Genomic DNA, 19,673 nt, shown 5'->3' with positions numbered 1-19,673 from the left:
CATCTTCCTCTGCTCTGTCCCATGGTGCCAAGGTGATGTCAAGGACCAGACTCTCGATCCACTGCCATGTGCCAGAGAGTGAATGGGAAGAAGTGGGAGAGAAGGATCAGTGGAAAATCCTGCAGCTTCATGTCCAGTAGTTGTCTTGTCTCCACCTTCCTCATGCCTCTGTTTTTTGAACATTTTTAATTTATTTTTTTCCCAAGGAATTTGCTGTGATGTTATTTTCACCCATGGAACTAATCTCCTGGAATCTCCTTCTTTAGCAGTAGCCACTGGATGATTAAATACCTTAATGCGAGAAGCTCTGTGTGGGGACAACTCTGCTCATTGTCCCAGCCCAACTGCTGTTCATTTCAAGGCACATGGAGCACCTGCAAATGCTCCTGTGGGTCTGGCCTTTGGGCAATTTGCTCAGTCTTGGACACTGTAATCATAAATCCTGTCATCACCTTTTCTCTTTTCCTTCTTTTTTTTTTTTCTCATTTTTTTTTCTCTTTTTTTTTTTTTTTCCAATCTTGAGAAGCCTGTGGCATCTAAACTCTTTGAAGTTACCTCTCTGCAAGGGATCCTGTAGCTCTGGAGGTGCGGTTGGTGCAGAAATAGAGGGCAAGGCATGTCTGCTGTAGTAGCATGGTGCTTTGCATTGCAGAGTCCTGCATTCATCTCAGGAGTTGCCACCAGCACCGTAAAAAAGCTCAATCCCTTCCAGTCCCAAGGCAGAGTGCCTGGGAGCATCTTTCCTGGCTGTCACCAGCTGAAGACCACAAGTGCTGCTAGTGTCATCGTGTTAAAACCAGTGGTGTGATTGTTCCTGGTGAGGTGCTGTGGAAATGCACAGGGAGTGAAATGAGAGCTGGTGTGAGACTGCTGGGTCACCCCAGCCCACTTTTGTGTCCATCTCCTCTGTCTTCAGCACACATAGCTGGGGATGGGAGCCAGGAGTTTCCCCAGCTCCCCATGCCTGCAGTTAGCTGGGGGTGAGAGCACCAGTGGGCAGGTGGCCACCCTTTCTGGTTGGTGCTGAATGAAGGAGCAGCCAGGGGAACTGGAAGGAGGCAGAGGAAAGAAGGGAGAGAGGGTGAGAGCGTGGAGAAAGGATTTTGAGAGAGGGTGCTGGAGAGCAGAGCTCATGTGCTGAGCAGGGTTGTTGAAAAACGGGGGCAAATAAGGAGAGATCAGCAGGAGTGGAGTGCTGGGAAGCAGGGTGCCCACCAAGCGGCTCCTTTGCTCTGATCTGCTTGCTGGAGAATCTGCACGATTTTCGTGTACATTTTTCTAGCTGGTGTTTGCAATGATTCCCCGGAGCCTAATGCTGAAACATGTTTCCTTTCTGATTTCAGTTTCTCCCCTAAACAAGCGTGCAGCTGCTTAGAGTGCAGCAGGCTGTGGGGGCACGTGCGTGGCTGCTCGGGTCGCACCGAGTCCCAGCACACGTGGGTGATCCTGCTCTTGTGAATCCGTGGTGTGGCTTGCTGGGCAGCAGTACAACATTAACTATTGATGGATGTGTTTGCTAATATGCCTAGGCTTTATTATATCTGCTAGCTGTTATGTACCTGGCTTAAATGTCATTCAGTCTGAAAAGGACATTCTTTGTTCCTTTAACAAACAGAAAGCCTAGGCATGGTGGTGTCGTACTTTGGACCTTTCTGCTGAGACGGTGTCCCAGCTGGGAACACAATGTGGTGGCAGAGGTAGTGTGGCACCTCGCTTTTCTCTCTGAGGCTCTTGCTGTGTGTTCCTCAACCATGAGCTGGCTCAGTAGGCCAAGCCCTCTCTGTGGATGACAAACCAGTTCACAGGATAAGTCGGGGACTGGGTAGACAAGGACTGCCGACAAGGTGTGATGGTGAGGAATGAGAACAGGCAGACCTAGTCTGCAGTTCTGGGAGGCTTGAGGGCTAAATGCACATGTGAGTGTTTGTGCGTGCTCTCCCTTGGTTGCCAATATTGCTTACAAGTGACAAGGAAAGGGACAGCTTGCATACTGTTTGTGTTGAATACATATGCCCCACCTGGGGCTGATTTTGTCTTTTGTAAGGTGTTTCTAGCAAACCTGTGCTGCAAGAGCATTCCCACCTCTGCATCCTGTGTGATATTTGCAGCCAGCTGGTGGAAACAGTGTGGGTTTGTTTGTTTTTTCTCTTCCCATCCCCTCCCTCTCATTATTTGAAATGGAAGGAGGTGAAGGCAGAAACGAGGCTGTGCGTTGCGCTGTGCTCTTGTTCTGGCCCTGCTGGCAGCATCCTGAGCCTGGTGATGAATGAGCTTGGTGCGTGAGATCCTCCACAGAGGCTTCAGCATCTCTAATAAGGTGGCCAGCGTTTCACCATCCTCTGTGCCTGCCTCTGCTTTATTAACTGCACCACAGCAGTATTAAGTTGGAGCACTGGGCCAGCGTGACCAGAAGGAGGAAAGAGGCTGCAGAGGGGATGGAGGGAAGAAGATACCAGGGCAGCATGGTAGAAGAGCAGCAGTGGGAGATGGGAGGAGAGGATTGAAAACGGGTTCCAGCTGGGCTGATGCATGCAGCTCTGCAAAGACCTGCTGCTGGCAGTCAGGGAGGCAAAGGGTGTTTGGGGAGGGGGAGGCAGAGCCAGTCTTTGACCCTAATGTTGCTCTCTACTGGGCCTGTACTAGTCACTGCAAGCCCACACCAGCTCTGCACACACAGGGCGAGTGGCTGGCTGGAGCTTTGTTCTCTCTTGCACTGATTTCATGTCTTTTAAACCATGCTGAGCTCCAGCCTGTTCCCTCTCTCTGCCTTCACAAAACTTTTTTCCTATGCTCCTGGAGGAGGTATGTCCAGTACACCAGCTGTGCCTTGCCCGTTGCCTGGAGATAGGTCTCACCTGGGAGCAGGACAGTTGTGACCCATGGAGACATAGGTGCAGTTTTTCTTTTCTGATTTACAGCCAAACCTATGTGGCAGCCAGGTATTTATTTGATTAAACCCATGTGCCCCTGCAGATAGACTTGACTGGGGAACCTAGAGCTTTGCAGTCCAGACTGGAGGCTGATTTCTCAGTGTCCTGGATTAGGTGATGTGGGAGAGTATGTGATTTTACTTTGCTCCCAGAGGCTTCAGATACCTAAATTCCACATAACTCCCAGCTGAGGTGGAATTTGCACTGTCTGAACCTCACCCTCAGGCTTCTCTTCGATTCTCCATTTTGTTTCTCTTCTAAAGGTTATGTCTAGACGAGGGAAATGGCTCCTGACCCCCTCCTATTTGCTGGCTGCCTTCCCAGCGTCCAGGCCTCGAGGCAGTCTGCAAGGAGGAGCTGCTGCCAGCCCCCTGGTCCTGCTCTGCTCCCCAAAAGCCCCATGTCAGGGCTCCATACCATACCGCTCCAGACCCCTACTTCTGGCTTGTGCCCTCTCTTCTCCTCCCAGGTAATTGGGGATCTGGTGCTACCGATCCCAGATGAGATCGGAGCTGCCGAGAGCCAGCTCCACTCTCGCTTGGCAGAGCAGCAGTGCTGCGGGCTGGCAGATGGAAGGGCTGGGCAGTAGGCATGCCAGTTGGATCAGCACCCAGCCTGCGTGCGTGCAGATGGGGCGTTGTTGATGCGAATGGATCCTGACAGTATCCCGGTGCCAAGGTCTTGCTTGGTTCTCTGAGGCGCTGCCCTGCTCCTGCCCACTGGGACTGATCCCAGGGAGGGATGGTGATGGAGGAAGGCACCAGAGCAGTTCCCAGTTCTCTGGCCCTTTTTCCAGGGGAGGAGGGTGCCAAAAGCAGTTCCTCAAGCAATTTGCACCCTGATCTGTTCAAGGCGGCTACAAAGCTGCTGTTCACTGTAAGAACCACAGGCAACCACAGGGGACCCTGGAGTACCATGGCAGGATCTGTTCCAGCCCTGCCCTTCGCTTGGGAGCTCCATCCATCCAGTGAGTAGATCAGCTCAAGTGAGGTGGTGGGTCCTGACCATGATGGAAAAGAACGGGGCTCTGGCACTGTGAGCACTTCAGAGGCAGTCATTGCTTCTCATTTTGAACTCAGCGTCGCCTATGGTAGGACTGGAGGCAAGCAGAGGAGGGATTGCACGTGCTTGCTGTTCCCAGGTGCTCTGCCTGTATCCCTCCCCTGCCCTGCCTTGCTGATGGCCTCCACCCCTGCCATGCCCTCGCTCCATAGTCTTGCCTCACACTCCTAACTGATGGATTTGCTGTAAACCTTCCTCCCTGCAACCCTGCTTCTGTCCCATAACTGCAGACTTATTGATGATCCCTGGGCCCAGCTATCAGAAGAAATGCCTTTGCAATTAAACCTGTCAGCCTAGAGGATACATCAGTGGAAGGCTGAGTGACTGGGAAGTGAACATAGGGCCATGGAAAGCCCTACCAGAGGTCTTATTACCAGGACCAGTTCCTCAACAACACAGCAGAATCAAATCTTGCCACAGGGATCTAGGCACTGCACAACAGCAGGCAGGGAACTGTATCTTTACAATGCAATCTTTGTTCTTGTCCTTCCCCCACCAAGCAAGCATGACTGTAGCAGGGAAGTGTTGCTGACACATAATTCATCATTTTCAGTGGTGGTGATTTTGACAAGGATATTTTTCCCATAGTTTTCTTGAAACATCCTTGCTGCCTTAGCACACCAAACACTGTTCAGCTAGTAAGGTTCAGCTAGCATGGCTCGTCTCCTTCCTCGATGGGCTTTGGAGAAAGAGGGAGCCTGTTCATGACTGCAGAGGATCACTGATTTGAACTAGACACCTTGCTCTGGTCTGCAGAGGCAGCGTTGGTTAGGATTTAGAGGTAGATCCTATGAAAGGGTGGTGGGGATACATGGCAGAAGGCAGCTCCCAGCGAGGCACCACATGAAATGCCACGGGGCCCAGGCAGCAAATGAATGAATGCTGCAGCAGTGACTTGGGTATCTTGGCAAAATGCCATGTTGCAACGAGTGCAAGACCTTGGTGCACTGATGCAGGTGAGTTGGGTTCGTACTTGCCTGAATATGAAAGGAAGGAGCAAGGTGTTGGATGGTGAATAGAACCTCTCAGGTTTTTAATTTCAGGATCGCCGTGACACTGTGTGTTCTCTTTCAATGCAGCTGGCTCAGAGAAGCACCATCCAAACCTTCATTCCTGTGCAGAAGATGGAGAAGGGCCTGCTGCTGGAGCACATCTTGCCCAACCTGAAAGTGCCTCAGAGCTACGAAGTTCGCCTGACGCCCATCACCAGCTTTGGGGCTGGGGACATGGCTGCCCGCATCATCCGGTACATGGAACGTAGGTGTCTCCTCCTCGGCCCTGGCTACGAGATCAGGCCCGAGCCTCTGGCAGTGGGTCAGGCCTAGGGACATGGGCATGTGTACACATTGTCTCCTGTGACCCTCAGGTGGATCTGTGTGCTGTATAAAGGTTTGATGGCATGGTGCAGCCACACTAGGCCACGTTTTGGCTGCTGCCATCAATGCAGAGAACCAGATAGAGACCTCTGAGGATCAATCTCTACTTATTCTTTGCTCAGCGACTCCAACAAATGCTCTGCACTCTGTGGGCATGAGAGCACCAAAACCCCAATCCCCAGTCAGGCCATCCTGCAGTCTCCTGTATCTCAGTGGTGTATTTTAGAGGATAGCCAGTGGACGCTACATATTAGCCACATGCCCATAAAAGCAAGAGGATTTCAAGAGGCTTCTTTCTTTCCAGATCTGAAAGAATTAAGGTCCTTTCCTAACTAGCAACTAGTAATCCTGTAGCTCTGTCCAACACCCTGAATCCCAGATCATCATGTTGATAGACATTGACCATGCTTTTTTCTCCATTATCCCAACAGCTCCCAGCTCACCGCATTCTCACAACCTTGTGATGTCTTGATTCCCCTCAGGAGTCTGGACCTGTATTTTAGCAGAAAGTATAGAGCCCCTTCCTGCTATGGTTGCCTGATTTCACAGAACCCTCTTGTCCTGGGGAGTCACACCACATCAAGTATCTCTAAGATACTTGTTTCAGACTTCCACAGTGTCTCAAACTACTTTGATGTCCCTCACAGATACCAAGCTTTAGCTGCCAGTGGGTGCTCCAGAAAGAAACTGCTTGGATACCAGAACAGTTCCCCTGTGCAGTCCCATGTTCACCACTTAGGTGGGATTTTCTTCTTCAGATTTGTTGCTGCTTGGATCAGTGAGCCAGCAGCTTGTTCCATCGCCAAGGCAGACACCAAGCACTGCTGTTTTGCAGGGGTGCTGTTAGGAGATTTGTACATCTATGACCTTTCTTGATGTGCTTGTTTTATTTTCAGGCTTTGATTGTAATTTGTGATTTGAGGGAGTACAAGCTGTTGTGACTTGCTGTTTTTCCATTTTCTTTTCCAGCAATCAGCTATCCCAACCCAACAGGTAAGCAACAAGACCTTTGTATTTATGTTCTGAATGTAATGCATGTTAGTCAAGTGCTCCAGCAGATCAGGCAAGCTGGAAAACAGCACTGACTTTGCAAAAATATTTTTCCCAAAAAAAAAAACAGCATGAAATTTCGTACAGTAATAATGCTTCCAATAAGTAATGGCTTTCTTTTTTTTTTTTTTTTTTTTTTTTTCACCTTGAATTATTGCAAAGGCATATGCCAGAGACATACTTCCCATTTACACCTGGTATCTCTGTAACTGGGTAGGCTGTGAATTGGAACCCACCTTCCCCCTAATATTAGCAACCTGCATCCAGTAAGCAGATTATTCTACATCCTCCAAAATGTCTGTATTTAATGTCTGTAACCCCCATGTTCTTCTTGATTGGAAAGGGTACTGCTTGACACCTCTGCAGGCTGCTATGGAGCAGTCTCCAGCTCAGATATGGTTCCTCTTGCAAACTCTTTGAGCCCGGTTCCTATCTTCTTCCCCTCCAGTGTCATCTCTGTTTACTTGCTCATTTACCTTCCAGTCATTCCTGCCAAGGCAGCCTGACATTTAGATGCAGGCCCATCCTTAGTGAGCACCAGGAGCTCCCATTGATTTTGAGAGCAAAATACACAACATCTCCGAATGGTGGTCTTTAACAAGAACACGATGGTTTCCGTTGAGCATAAAAGAGGATTTCTAGCATGCTGTAAGTAGTGGTGGAGTGATCTCCAGGGGATGAAACAAAGTTCCTGTGCTTTGATTGCTGGATATCAGCCCAGGCAAAACTCTGGGGCAGAGATGGGCAGATTCCTTGCTGGTGGTCCACAGAGCTCATTCCATGTAAATGTTTTTTGTTGTTGTTGTTTTTCCCATTTCCAGCTGCTGAGTAAAAATTAAAAGAAGCTGAAACAGCATTCAGTAATCTTAGGTAGTAGGCTGTGTATAGGCAGGCAAATGTTATGCTGCACTGCAGAATACCAGTGGGTAGGAGGAGGTGGGACTGGACAGTAATTACAAGGAAATTGGGAGCAGGATTATCTTGTTAAGGCAGCCATGAGGCATTTGTTCACTCTCTGAGGATGATTTGATGCATCATACCTTACCTGAGAGCAGGAGCTTCTCACAGAGGCAGATGGAATTTGTAGCTGTAGTCCCTGGTTCCCTTTTCTTTGCTTTTCTCCACTTTCTGATCCTCCTCTAACGTTCTCCAGAGGGAACTCACTTGGAAACTCTGAACGTATTGCCAGGGACCCACTCCAGAATGTGTCCTTTGGCACTTGCTGGAGTAGGTGAGCATCCTGGCTCACTGGACGAAGTGTCAAAATCTGGCCTTTTGCCACTTGCTTTTACACTGCATGTATCACTGGTAATGCCAGGGCAACTTCAGTCTAATTGTGTCAATCTCCTTGGGGTCTTTGTAAGCTGAGCCTTCAGACTGCTCATCTGGGATTGCTTTGGCAGCTTGACTGAGACAAGAATGTTACGTGAAATTTGTGTATGGCAGAGGAGTACTCATCTACGCTTCTGTTTTCATGCAGTAAACCCAGCACTTAAGGTTTTTCCTCGAAATGTTATCCAGCCTGTGCTGAACATTAGGACTGCTGGGCCAGTCATTAGGGTCTTGCCTCTGAGTTCACACCTTGAGATTGACTGCCTTAAAACTGCAGCCAGCACACTTGCTTTTAGAGATGCCCCTTCCTTTCAGACCTGCTGCCATTGCAAATATGAGTGCAAAGCCTCTTAGCTCTGTCTCAGGGCCAAAGCCCAGTTGCCAGCCTCTCAGCTCAGCATCATGGAAAGCCTTGCTACTGCCACTTTTTCCCCCTACTTCCCTTCCTACCACCAGCCCCAGGGGAAGGCGTTGGGAGGGGATTGCAAAGGTATCCTCACACTAGGCTTCCCAGCCAAATTCTGGGAGCAAACATTGAGAGCTCTCAAGTGAAAGGCAAAGATTGGATGATTAATGCCTCTGGCAGCCTGATCCAAGGGCATGCACAATGGTGATTAATTTACAAACTCTGAGAGTCACTTAATACAATTATTTCTTCATGCATTTTCTCTCCCAGCCTAATAAGATGTTAATGGCACTGGGGCAGGCATGCATGTGCCATGGTTACGGAGCCAGGTGCTAGGGTTATAAAGCAGAAGCAATCTAAAAGCAGAGGGAGTGAACAAAAGACATTGAAAATTTCACTTACTTAAAGGTTAGCAGTAAGACTGAATAACTCTTAAAAAACAGTTCATCTGGTTCTAGAAACCAGAATTTATCTTAAAAAAAAAAAAAAAAAAAAACTCTATTAGAGTTATCATATTTCTAAGGTTTTGTCTTTAATATCTCTTTAATATCTTTAATGTCATGTCTAAATTCCAGTGCTGGAGAATCTGTTCTGTTCTTCTTACTTTGACCCTGCAATTTCATTTGGATATAGCCTTCACGTTCTAACCCAAACACTGCAGTGCCACCAGTTCCTTGTATCACAATGGCAAATGGGATTGTACAGGCCATATTATCCCAGTGTGGTAGATGGGGATATTAAAGCACATAGTGTTCTAGTATGACCCAAACAGCTATTGTATTGTGAAGCTTTCTTCCATTGCTGGTTATAAATGCTTTAGAAACTTATCAAGGAAAATTTTGTTAGATGCTGCTTCTTAAATCCCAGAGTACTTTGAGGTCACAATCCAGTTTGCATTGTCTTCATATTCTAGTTGAGAAAGTGATCTCCAGTGACGGGCTGTGGGTCACACTGTGGGTCTGTAACAGAGCTGAGGCTCGGATCATGGTCCCTTGTGCTCCAAGCCAGTTTCAGCCGTCAGAGCACAGCTAAATGATGAAAGCAATTTTATTCGAATGAGCTTCCATCTGCTATTCACCCATAGTTTGCAGCTAGGATCATATTATTATTTTTTGTATGCATTCATCTGGCAGTCAGAATTTCAGGGCCAGGAATGGCTTCTCCCTAAGGACTTGAAATGAAAACCTCCATTATGTTTCTCAAGAAGGTAAAGCAACGAGAAATGCTAATAGCCACGGCTGAGGGTCTCTCCCTTGGGGATGCAGGGAGATGCCTGTAACCAGGAGCAAACATCTCTGCACTTTGAGCTGCTGCCACTGCAAAGCCTGCCAAGGAAATCTGTTTGGTGAAGACAGCACTAACTCCAGCCTTTGAGGAACCAGCTCCCTTGCTACTTCCACCTCGCTTCTAACAATCCAGAGAACAACTTCTGTGTTCAATATTTAAAGCCCCTGATTAATTTTTAAACAGGAAGGTTCCTTTGCTCCACAGTGCTGAGCCAGGATCCCTGGCAGATGGTGTGAGCCTGAAAGAAGATTTGCTTCACACAGACAAGGTCAGCAGTTAGATCACTGCTGTGGCCTCTGAGACACAGTGGGTCATTGAAAGGTTTGCTTTTCAGATGGATCTGCAAGTTTTCTCCCAGTCAGCATTGCTGATAACCATCCAGAGGTGACATACTGGTGGTGTCCCAAACCACACCGAACATATCCAAGTCATTCTGGGCATCTCCACTTCTAGCCTGGAGAAACAGCAGAGCTTCTGCCTTCCCGTGGTTTGTTTTAAACCAAAGGACCAGGAGTCAGAACACCTGGGTTCTGTTTCCAGCTTTAGAACTGCCTGCTATGACCTTAAATGTGTCTGCCTATATTTTTGTGCATCTGTTTCCCCACGTGTAATGCAAGAGATATATAAAGAGAGGCATTGCTGCTTTGTGGAGATATTGAGAAGCCTTGTTCATAAGTTGCTGCAAAGTGCCTTGAGATCCCAAGCCAAGCAGAGGCAACATGCTGTAGTTAAGCTCCCCCACAGCAGAAGGTGTTGCAAGTAAGCCTGATCCTGCTGTGGTGCCCAGGGTCCTCCTCCCCTTTGTGATCTCTGCTGGAAGCATTGCCTTTTGGAAATTGCTGCATCTGAGCGAGAGGAGAGGATGGAGTCAGGGCCCTGTTTTGGCATTCAAGGAGCTAGGGGTCCATAGCACACTATGCCTTGTCCTGTGGCAGGTGTCCCACATGCAGCAGTAAGTGCAGCCTCTTCCTACTATCTGCAAGCTTTCAAGTCCTCTTCCCATGGGTGTGTGGGACTTCTTATACAGCAGGCCATCATCTGGCATTTGTAAGCCAAGAACACTGTCCTTTTGTCTTGCAGAGATCTGTTTTTTTCTCTCTCCCCAAGCTGAGTCTTTTGACCACCTTCTCTCACATCTCCACCTGAACTTGGGCTTTCTCCCTAGCCTCCTTCTCCTTTGGTTTCTGTGGTTTTTTCTTTGTGGGTTTGCTCCCTCTCAGTCAGTTGCCTCTGTGTTACATATTTCAGCTCTGATTTCTATCTGATATTCCCTATAAAGTGAATTTTGTGCTGGGGAAAGATGTTACCTTCCTCCTCTGAAGGTCCACAAGCACGACAGGGTCAGAGGTGCAAACCCTCCCTGTCCCACAACCTTTGATTGCGAAAGGACAGTCAAGGTAGATTCTGCTGTGTCGAGCAATGCCATTGTAAGAGAAAACTCTTGTCTTCTGACTGCAGCCAGCATCCTATAAGCTAGAGCCATGCAAATGTTGGTTTTCAGTCTGAGAGAGACAAGCCAGGGGTGCTAGACTACGCCAGCAACATCAGAAAGCTTGTGGGCTCCAGCGCCTCCTCTGAGGTTCCTGCTACAGCCATGGGTGCCCTCCTCTCAGCCACGAGGGCCAGGGAAGGACCCTTAGAAGCTGTTTTCTCACCCTTTTCCCCCTCCTTCTCCTTGTGCTAGGGATGATAGAGCCCCTCTGGCCTGTTTTATTGCTGGGCTTCAGCCCCTGCAGGCATCTGCCCCATCCGATCCTGCCTGTAGCTCCAGCCGCCACGTGGCCTCCGGCGCCCGGCACTGCACTGTGGAGCAGCGGCTAATTTGGATTAGGATGCTAATTAGAAATGAGCAGATTGAACGGAAAGCATTTAGCCAGGGTTAATCAGCAGTTAAGTGGACAGCCCAGCCAAGCTCCCTATGGCTGTGCTCAGCTCGCAGGAGCGGTGTTTCCTGCTGAGCTAGAAGAAAAACCAGCTGCCCCGATCCATGAACCGAGCCCTTGGTTTGCAGCAGTGTCCAACCACTTCATGGGCCATGGGAGGACACTGCCTCCTCTTTTCTGACTGCTTTGGTGGGGGAGCTAGGCAAGAAGGACAGAGCACAGAGCCCCTGGGTTCCTGCCACAGGGGCGTGCAAGTTTTTGATGTCTGTGTGGCAGACAGTTGTTTTCTTTCACAAATCAGAGGGGCTTTAGCTGTGAGGTAGGAGCTGGGAGGTGTAGCATCTCAGAGTCAAGGTGCTGTTCATTTCATGGCTGGTCTCTTCTCTCTGGTACAAGAAGGCAGTTTTGGGGGTGCATGGTAGGTATGAGAAGCTCCACCAACACAACATACCATGTCTCAAGCTTTTCACCCTGGTCTTGGAGGAAACTTCCCTTCCCCATCCCATCATTGGCACCCAGCACATAGGTTGCTGACCCTGCTCTGTCCTACACGTCCTGCTAGAGCCACCCATGCTCAGACAGAAAGCCTGAGGTGTCCTGCTCAGGAACAAGAGCAAACAACACCTGAGGATGGAGGAATGCAGGAGCCCAGGCAGGTATTCAGGCTTCTCTTCATCTGGCCATGACAGCAGGAACAGGATGAGGGTAAACCCCAAAGAGTTGAATCACACATCATCATGCCATGGATGAGGTTTCTAACAAATCTGAAGTCCTCAGAAAGAACATTTTTCATTTCTGCGTGTTCTTTCATGGATTTTAGTTACCTTATCTTCCAGTTTCATAGCACAAACTCTTGGCTCTAACATAAAGGCAGAAGATAGAGATCTGTGCTTGCTGTGTCTGCACCACTTACAAGCTCTGAGATCCCACTCTCAGCTCATTCCCCAGTTCTGATTTCTGCCCATGGATCTTTCAAAAACACAGAACAATTTTCATAACCGAACTTGGACTTATTTTCTTTCTTTTCTGCCTGTTTTCCCTATCCTTCTCCAACCATATTAGCAGTGCAAGGCTTGTCCTTTGCCTTTGGTTTTGTGGCTCAGGAAGTACCTTTTCACCACAAAGGGCAGACAAAAGACCATCTTCAGTCTGGTCAAGCCCAATTCACACTGTTCTTTTTAAGTCTATATTGGGTCATGCCTATGTCCCAGGTTTTTCACCTGCCTTATAATATTGCCATAAGGTGTGACCGTCTTGTGGTAGCAGTAGAAGGAAGCCCTTTTGCATGGGTGTTTGATCCTACATAAAAACCCTTTGCCTGCATAGCTTACTTTGTTAGGTAAACCAGCATAAGGTGCAATAGCAAATGTGTCTCTTAGCTGGTATAAATTGAATGTGCTGTAGCTAAATGACACATTTGTAGCGCTGAGCTGACCTCTTCTCCACAGCTGATTTTTTCATGTGTGCCATAGTTTAGTTTAATACATAGACCAAAGTGGGGGTCATCGTCTCGCACTTTCTCCTCTCTCCTGGGGAAATTATTCTACCATCAAGTTGTTCTGGTTTAAAAGCCCTTGTGGCCTGTTTGCCTTCTGTGCTCCTCTTTACATTTTTGCCCTCCTCTACGTCTGCTCCCTGAGACCTCCCAGCAGAACCTCTCTTTCTCTTTAGTCCTCTTAGCCTTACTCTATTTTGCCAGATCATTGCATCCATCAGCCTGGATTAACCCTTCCATAATCACACTAATCACAGAAATTTTCCTTTCCAGCCTCCTCCTGGGGCCGGAGGCTGCCCATCTGTCCTCTGCTCCACACAGAGCCGCAGCGGTGCCGCAGCAGCAGCATGTGCCCTCCTCAAGCAGCCAGGCAGCCTCGGCGAGGAGGTTTGAGAAGCTGCAGCTGACCATCTCCTGTCCTTCCCTGCAGATAACACCTGCCGCTTCGAGGACGAGAAGATCTGTGGCTTCGTGCAGGACAAGATGGACAACTTTGACTGGACGCGGCAGAACGCCCTGACCCAGAACCCCAAGCGCACCGTCAACACAGGGCCCCCCACGGACATCAGCGGTACGCCGGAGGGTAGGCACACTTCTGGGTTTCTTCTGGCTCGGCCCTGGAGGTGAGGCACACGCCACTGCTCGTCGGGAGTCCTGAGGCTCTGGGAGCCAGCGGAGCACTGATCTGCTTTCCGCACACACGCTTCTCCTCCGCACAGGGTGCAGGGAGCAGGCGGTTAATTTGCATGTTACTGATTGGCACTAAACACACAATTAAAACGCCCACGACTTTGTTTAAGGGAATAGTGTGAGCATTAGTTCTTGTTACCAGCTAATTGCCTACTGCCTAATGTCCTTGTCCCGTCTGATGCTTGTTTTGAAGTCAAAAAAGGATAAACAACTAGGAGAACGTTTCTAACACCTAGAAATCACCCTGCTGGTTTTAGACAGCTGTTTCCTCAAAGAAGGCTTCAGTGGGGCAACCAGATCTCCTCAGTATTAAACAGCAGCACGGGGAATGAGGCAGGGGGAGGTGGCACTCACCAGGTGCCTCACCCCTGGCTGGAGGAGAATGGTGTTACGTACTGCTCACACGAGCTGCGCATGGGGTACACACTCCGGATTTAGCTGAGTATTACTTTTCCCTTTCTGTAATAAGGAAAGTACATTTGTATGCAAGCACAACTCTCTGAACTCAGAAAAAAAAAATAATAAAAGGGAAACATCCAGTGGCCAGCTAAGAAAATGGCTTTTCCTGTTAGCGTTCAGTATGCCAGCCTGATCCAGCATTGAAAATGATGCCAACAAATCAAGTAGCTAATCTATTCCGCCCTGGGTTGTTAGCAACTACTTTGGTATTGTTCTCTTTAGATAACAATGTTGTTTAGGCCAAATGTATTGAATGCTCTCTCCTTCTGCTTGAGGCCCAGAAATTAGACTGGGTTGGTTTCACCATCCCCTTTCTGCTTTCCTTCTTGCCAGCCAGCTCTGGGGCTCCTTGTGCTGAAGGAGCAGGGCTCATTTTGCCCCCAGACAGAGGTGTGCATGCATGTTCGGGGACTCATCATCTGCATGCATTAACATGGGGTCTGCCAGTCCCATCAGGGAGAACACCTGCAGATATTCTAGGAATATTTCTGGCTGGGATCACAATTGAATGGGAAGAGCAAGGCCATGTCTCTCGGAGGAGGAGTGGTCTCCCAGCCTCCAGCATCCCCCCACTTGCAGGGCAGGAGATGCCGTGCGTGCTGCCTTTCCCCACCTTTCCCTCTCCTTGTGTAGGTTATTACATGTTCATCGAGGCATCTCGGCCCCGGGTGACAGGAGACAAAGCCCGGCTGATCAGCCCTCTCTACAACATTACGGCCAAGTACTACTGTGTCTCCTTCTACTACCACATGTACGGCAAGCACATCGGTGAGTACCGTCTGGGGACAGGTAGCCCCAGCCTGGATCAGGGTGTCAGGGAAGACCTCCAGCCTCAGCTCCACCAGCCATGATTGCAGCCAGCGATTTGGGTGGGTGGGAGTCTCACTCCAGTGCTCAAAGCAGCGGGATGGTCTTCAGATGGTTATCCCTTACCCACAGCTTAGTAGTGCTAGGATTGTGTGGCTGCTGCAGCCTGTCCTCGGGACGGTTTCCTGAAGTCAGCCATCACGCCTTCCCCTCTGGTTCATGCCTTCTCTGGCACAGGCCCCCCCCTACCCTCCACAAAAAAAAAGAGCATTGCAGCTGCTTTCATGTGCTTCTCCCTCACATGGCAACAGCCACCTTGCTCTAGACAGTGGGGTGTCAGAGAGGAGATGGAGGTGGAGGCACTCTATGGGACTGGAGGGCTCTGTGGTGGCCACAGCTATTTTGGAATGGTCAGGATGTGCATTTCAGGGCAAAGCTGTGCCCAGGGGCTCCCTGCTCTGCCTGGCTCCTTCCTCTCCAACCGTAAGCCTACGAGCGCAGCGAACGCCACAGAAGTGCCTGGCACACTAATGAGTTTCCATATCCAGTCAAGGAGCAATTGCTAATTCGTCACCTCTTGATTATAATTTCATTAATTTGAATAATAGATGCACTCTTCCCACAGCACGCTGGGTTATTAATCACCTGCTGGACTGGAGCCTGACTGAAAAATCAGGGCCCAGGCAGGAATGTGTCCGCCCTTCAATAAACGGGGTTAATTAACAGCTCTCTGCCTCAGCACCGTGGATGGCATTGGGAGGGAGCACACTCCCGAGTCCGGCCATCACATCCCTGTGCATGTGTGGCTGAGCAGAGAGTTTAAGCTGTAAAATCTTCTTGTCTCAGTGGGGGCTAGGCTGAAACCCTGACCCCGAGGGTGCCAGCGGTAAGGGATGGATTGCGGTTCACTGAGCAGGTCTCCATCTCTGTCTTTGCTAAGAGGACCCGTGTTTGCTTTCTGCAGTCAGAGGTGTTTTCTGCCAGGTCAGAGGTGTTTCCACATACCTGTATTTCTCCTGCAGATGGGCTGCTCTGTGCTGCCTTCATGCTGGCAGGTTACTCAGGCTGTTGGTACAGGTTGACAGCAGGTTTTCCTGGGCTTGCTTAGCTGACAGAGTCCAGCTGCTAACGCTGGCTGGCAAATTCCCTTTTCTCTACCATTTTCCTTTGTGGTCAGTTGGCTTTGCTGCCTAATGCCCACCTGTTTTCTCCTGGCATTTTTGTAAGGGATTCAGGTTTCTGTGACTGCAATCACAGGTGGCACAGACCGATGGGGAGAAATGGGAGACTGACAAGGAAAAAAGGTGTGGAGGGAGAAGACCTCCTCTTGCTTTGTTTCCTTTAGGAATACAGCTGTATATTCTGTTTTCAAGTTCATTTCATTGTGAAAGAAAAAGCCCCTTAGCTTTGGTCTGTATTGGAAGAGAGTTTCACTTGACAGCATTCACCTGGTTTGTCCAGAGACAGTGTGGACTGGGCATGCTATGGAATCAATTCATGACTGATTTTTGGCTTTTAACATTTTAAACTCTTCACTCATTTGCTTCATCCACAAATTGCCCAGAGCAAAATATACGGTTAAGCCAAAGACCTCGGGAAGCCGCCAAGTGCTATTTGTATTTCCCGGCTTCAGGTGCCTTCTACATCAATTGATTTTTCCCTTATTGTCCCTGCCTGTTTCCTATTTCCCCCTGGATGCACAAAGGGGCTGTTAAATTTGTCTGAAGTAAATAGACTGTTTTAATACTATGCGATGATTTTCCAGGGTGGGTGCTGCTGAGCTGAGAGCAAATAAATTATTTAAAAATTAGACTGATTAGATAGAGTCAGAATGAAAGAGAAAAAAATGAGGAAAAGTTCTTTTCTCTTGGGCTACAGAAGATGTGCTTTGGTCTAGGAAACCCACAATATATCCATCCATAATTTGAAATTCAGTCCTTTGTATCCACACATGAATGAACCCTCATTTGGGATGCTCTCTGTTCCAACAGTAGGTCTAATGGCTCAGTCTGCCTTTCTAATGCATGTTGGATACTCCCTGGCTTGTTTTGCTTGTGTGAAGGTTGTGAATTCCAGCTAGAAACCTTTAGCTTGTTTGGATGGTGCCAATTTTGATGCCCTTGGTGGCTGAAGTCCTCTGAGATCCCCCTGTGGAAGTGGCAGCCTGCCTGAGGGCAAAGCAAGCTTCTTCAGCTTGTTGCCACCTTCCTCTTTAGCCCCTGGCTGGAGAAGAGGAGAGTCACCCTCAGATACAGCCCCCCTTGCTAGGACTCCTGCCAAATGAAGAGGCAGACCCTGGCCTCCTACCTGTATCACGTAAGTGTCGATATGAAGGTAAAGATGGGGTGGCCACAGCCCTGGGCCACGTCCATATCGCTTCCCATATAGCCACCTGTCCCCAGTGCCTGCAGACCCATCCCTCACCCCTGTCACCTAGTGTCAGCCCAGCCCTACCAAGCCAGATTCCAGCCCTGCTGAGCCCACCATAGTTTATCAGATTTCTCCTGATGGCAAATTGTGCCAGCAAGACGAGATCTCTGAGTTCAAGCCTCTCATAGCAGCTCCAGCTCCATCGTGGAGCCAACTGAAGCTCTGTCACTATGAAAGGAAGCCATATAAAACCCCGACATTTATTTATTTTTTTAATAACCCTTTTATTACCCTTTTCCCCCTCTACAGAACTTGAAAGCTGGTTTACTCTCACAATTTGACTATAAAATATCCATAGCCATCCAGGCAAATCTTCCCTGGGAGAGTTTTCAGACACTACTCGTTTATAATAGATATGACGAAAGAGAGAAACAGAATACAAATGGAGCGTTTGTAGCCGTGGTATAAAATATTCAGCGGGTAGCAGAGCAGAATGATGTTGAATATCTTGCAGCTGATGAGAGAGCAGGGTGAAGGGGAGCTCCCTGGAGGCAATTCCCATTCTTCTGGAGTTATTTGGTCATCGTTTTTCCTTCCTTTGCCCCCCTACAGAAAGAGCATTTGCTTTGCCCTACAATCCTGCCAGCCCAAACAAGAAAATCAGGAGGAGGAGCAGGAAAGAAATACGGTTTCCATCAGACATTCAAGAACAAGGGTGCCTTGCTTGTGGCAGGTGCAGATATGTCAAATGAGGAATTGCTTGCTTTGCACCCTCCTTCAGCAGAGGAAGCTAGCCACGGCAGGCAGTGACCAGTTATCAAGTGCAACTCTTTATCGAGTTACTGGCCTGGTGAGTCAGCCTTGAAGCTGGGGACAGATCCCCACAGGCTTCCACCATCGGGCTCTTCCTCCCTTCCCAGAGGCTGCCTACTAGGGGGATGCTTGCAGGGGGTACCCATGTGCAAGCAGTGAAATCAAATGTACCCAAATAGCAACTTTTAGCCTCCTTTTGATTGGTGAGCTCACTGGCAGATCCTTTCCAAACTATTTTTGCTGTGCTTTTAAAGCTCTCATGACTGCACACAGGCTTATAACATGGGGTTTCTGAAAGGGGAGAGGGCAAAGACCCCTCCTTGCCCTGGGGTGTCTCCCAAGCTGGGAATGTTCATCTGCTCCCCCTAGTAAAACTGGCACGTCCTGGGCTTTGAGAGCCAGGCCTGGTTAAACACAATGTCTGAAGATCCTGCTCTTGGTTTGTAGTTTTATAGTTCAAGCTGCTTATCTGCGCTAGCAGTGCCACAGACTTACCTTGGCAAGTCCCTCTTCCAGAAATCAGAGAAGCTTATTTTCTGGGATGCATCCAAGATCTATGAAAAACCTGGAGAGTTACAGGTGCTGTTGTTCCAGCTTGGTGCTGATATGGCCCCTATCTGATCACACCAGCTAAGCCTGGCCTGTGTATAATCAGGATGCGAAGCTTTCAGTGAAACTGTAAACTACTGTGAGGAACAGTGTTTGGGACTGATTAAAAGGGATTTTAGTTCCGAGTCAGCAGAAACAATGAGCCCTGATCACACCACTTGCCACAGCATCCAAGTTCAAGAAAGCCGTAAGCTGTTTTACCAGGGTAATAGGTTTGTGGGCTGGTGGTGTCACCACTGACAGCCCCCAGCTGAGCAGGACACATAGACAGGGAGGCCTGCCAAACTGAATTGCTGCTTCTCTTCTTCGACTCAAATAACGCAGCTAGTGCAAAGGTGCGTCTGAGAGGCCGTGGTGGACGAATGCAATAGGGGACAATGTTTGCAGGGATACCTGCCATGGTTGCTTCTTGTTTCTGACAAGTGACAGTAGTAAGAGAGGTGTTAGGTCACACAAACTGACAGGTACCAGCTATGTCAATGTAAAAGTGCCCTGAACCATGAAGAAGTCCTTTTCGTAATATTCAGCATCTCAGCTCCCTTGTTCCCACCCAAACCCCCTGGATAAATGCATTCTGTTGGCTGAGCATACAGCACCATGCTACTGCATGCAGTTATACGGGTACCACCCTGGAGGAAGCTGCATTGTGCTGGAGATACAAAGTTTGCCTAATATACGACTGCAAAATTAATTAAATCCATGCCATTGTGACCAGTGCAGTATTTCTACACGGTAGAGATTACATCACTGGATTGATTGAGGGGAGGCTGATTTTCCTAATGAGTGTGATTCACTTCCCTCAAGGCTCCTGAAAACAACTTGCAGTTAGAGCTAAGTGAACAGTTTGTAATGAAAAAATGTATTTAATTTTTTTATACCCTTTCTTTTTCCACTTATTCAAATGGGTTCTTGGCTTTACTCATTCATCCATCAATGGATGTGTATTTAACTAATGTTCCGTGCAGTCGTCAAGCAGCTTGCTGTGGGCTATGGTATGGACCCTTTGGATAGACTGTGGTCTCTTCTGATAGTATCTGCTCGGTTCTTTTGGAAGTTAGTCAAATACCATCATCATGAGCAAGGATTATAAATACCTGGCAAGGT

General features: G+C 48.6%; 1 protein-coding gene across 6 annotated transcripts in view; it reads left to right on the top strand.

Annotated features, from left to right (window-relative positions):
- Positions 1–19,673, top strand: part of MDGA1 (MAM domain containing glycosylphosphatidylinositol anchor 1) — a 140,863-nt gene that overhangs the window by 100,600 nt on the left and 20,590 nt on the right. For 5 of the 6 annotated variants that reach the window (XM_084515160.1, XM_084515165.1, XM_084515164.1 and 2 more), the window contains 4 exons: positions 5,072–5,249; positions 6,338–6,361; positions 13,252–13,404; positions 14,604–14,738. In XM_084515160.1, coding sequence (XP_084371286.1) covers positions 5,072–5,249; positions 6,338–6,361; positions 13,252–13,404; positions 14,604–14,738 — 490 coding nt within the window. The remainder of the gene's footprint in view (positions 1–5,071; positions 5,250–6,337; positions 6,362–13,251; positions 13,405–14,603; positions 14,739–19,673) is intronic. The other variant, XM_084515162.1, reaches the window with a different exon arrangement.

The sequence above is a fragment of the Aythya ferina genome (assembly GCF_964211825.1).
Source record: "Aythya ferina genome assembly, chromosome: 3".
Classification (NCBI taxonomy): Eukaryota; Metazoa; Chordata; class Aves; order Anseriformes; family Anatidae; genus Aythya; species Aythya ferina.
The sequence above is the reverse complement of the archived record's forward strand: the minus strand, read 5'-3'. Positions and strand labels throughout refer to the sequence as shown.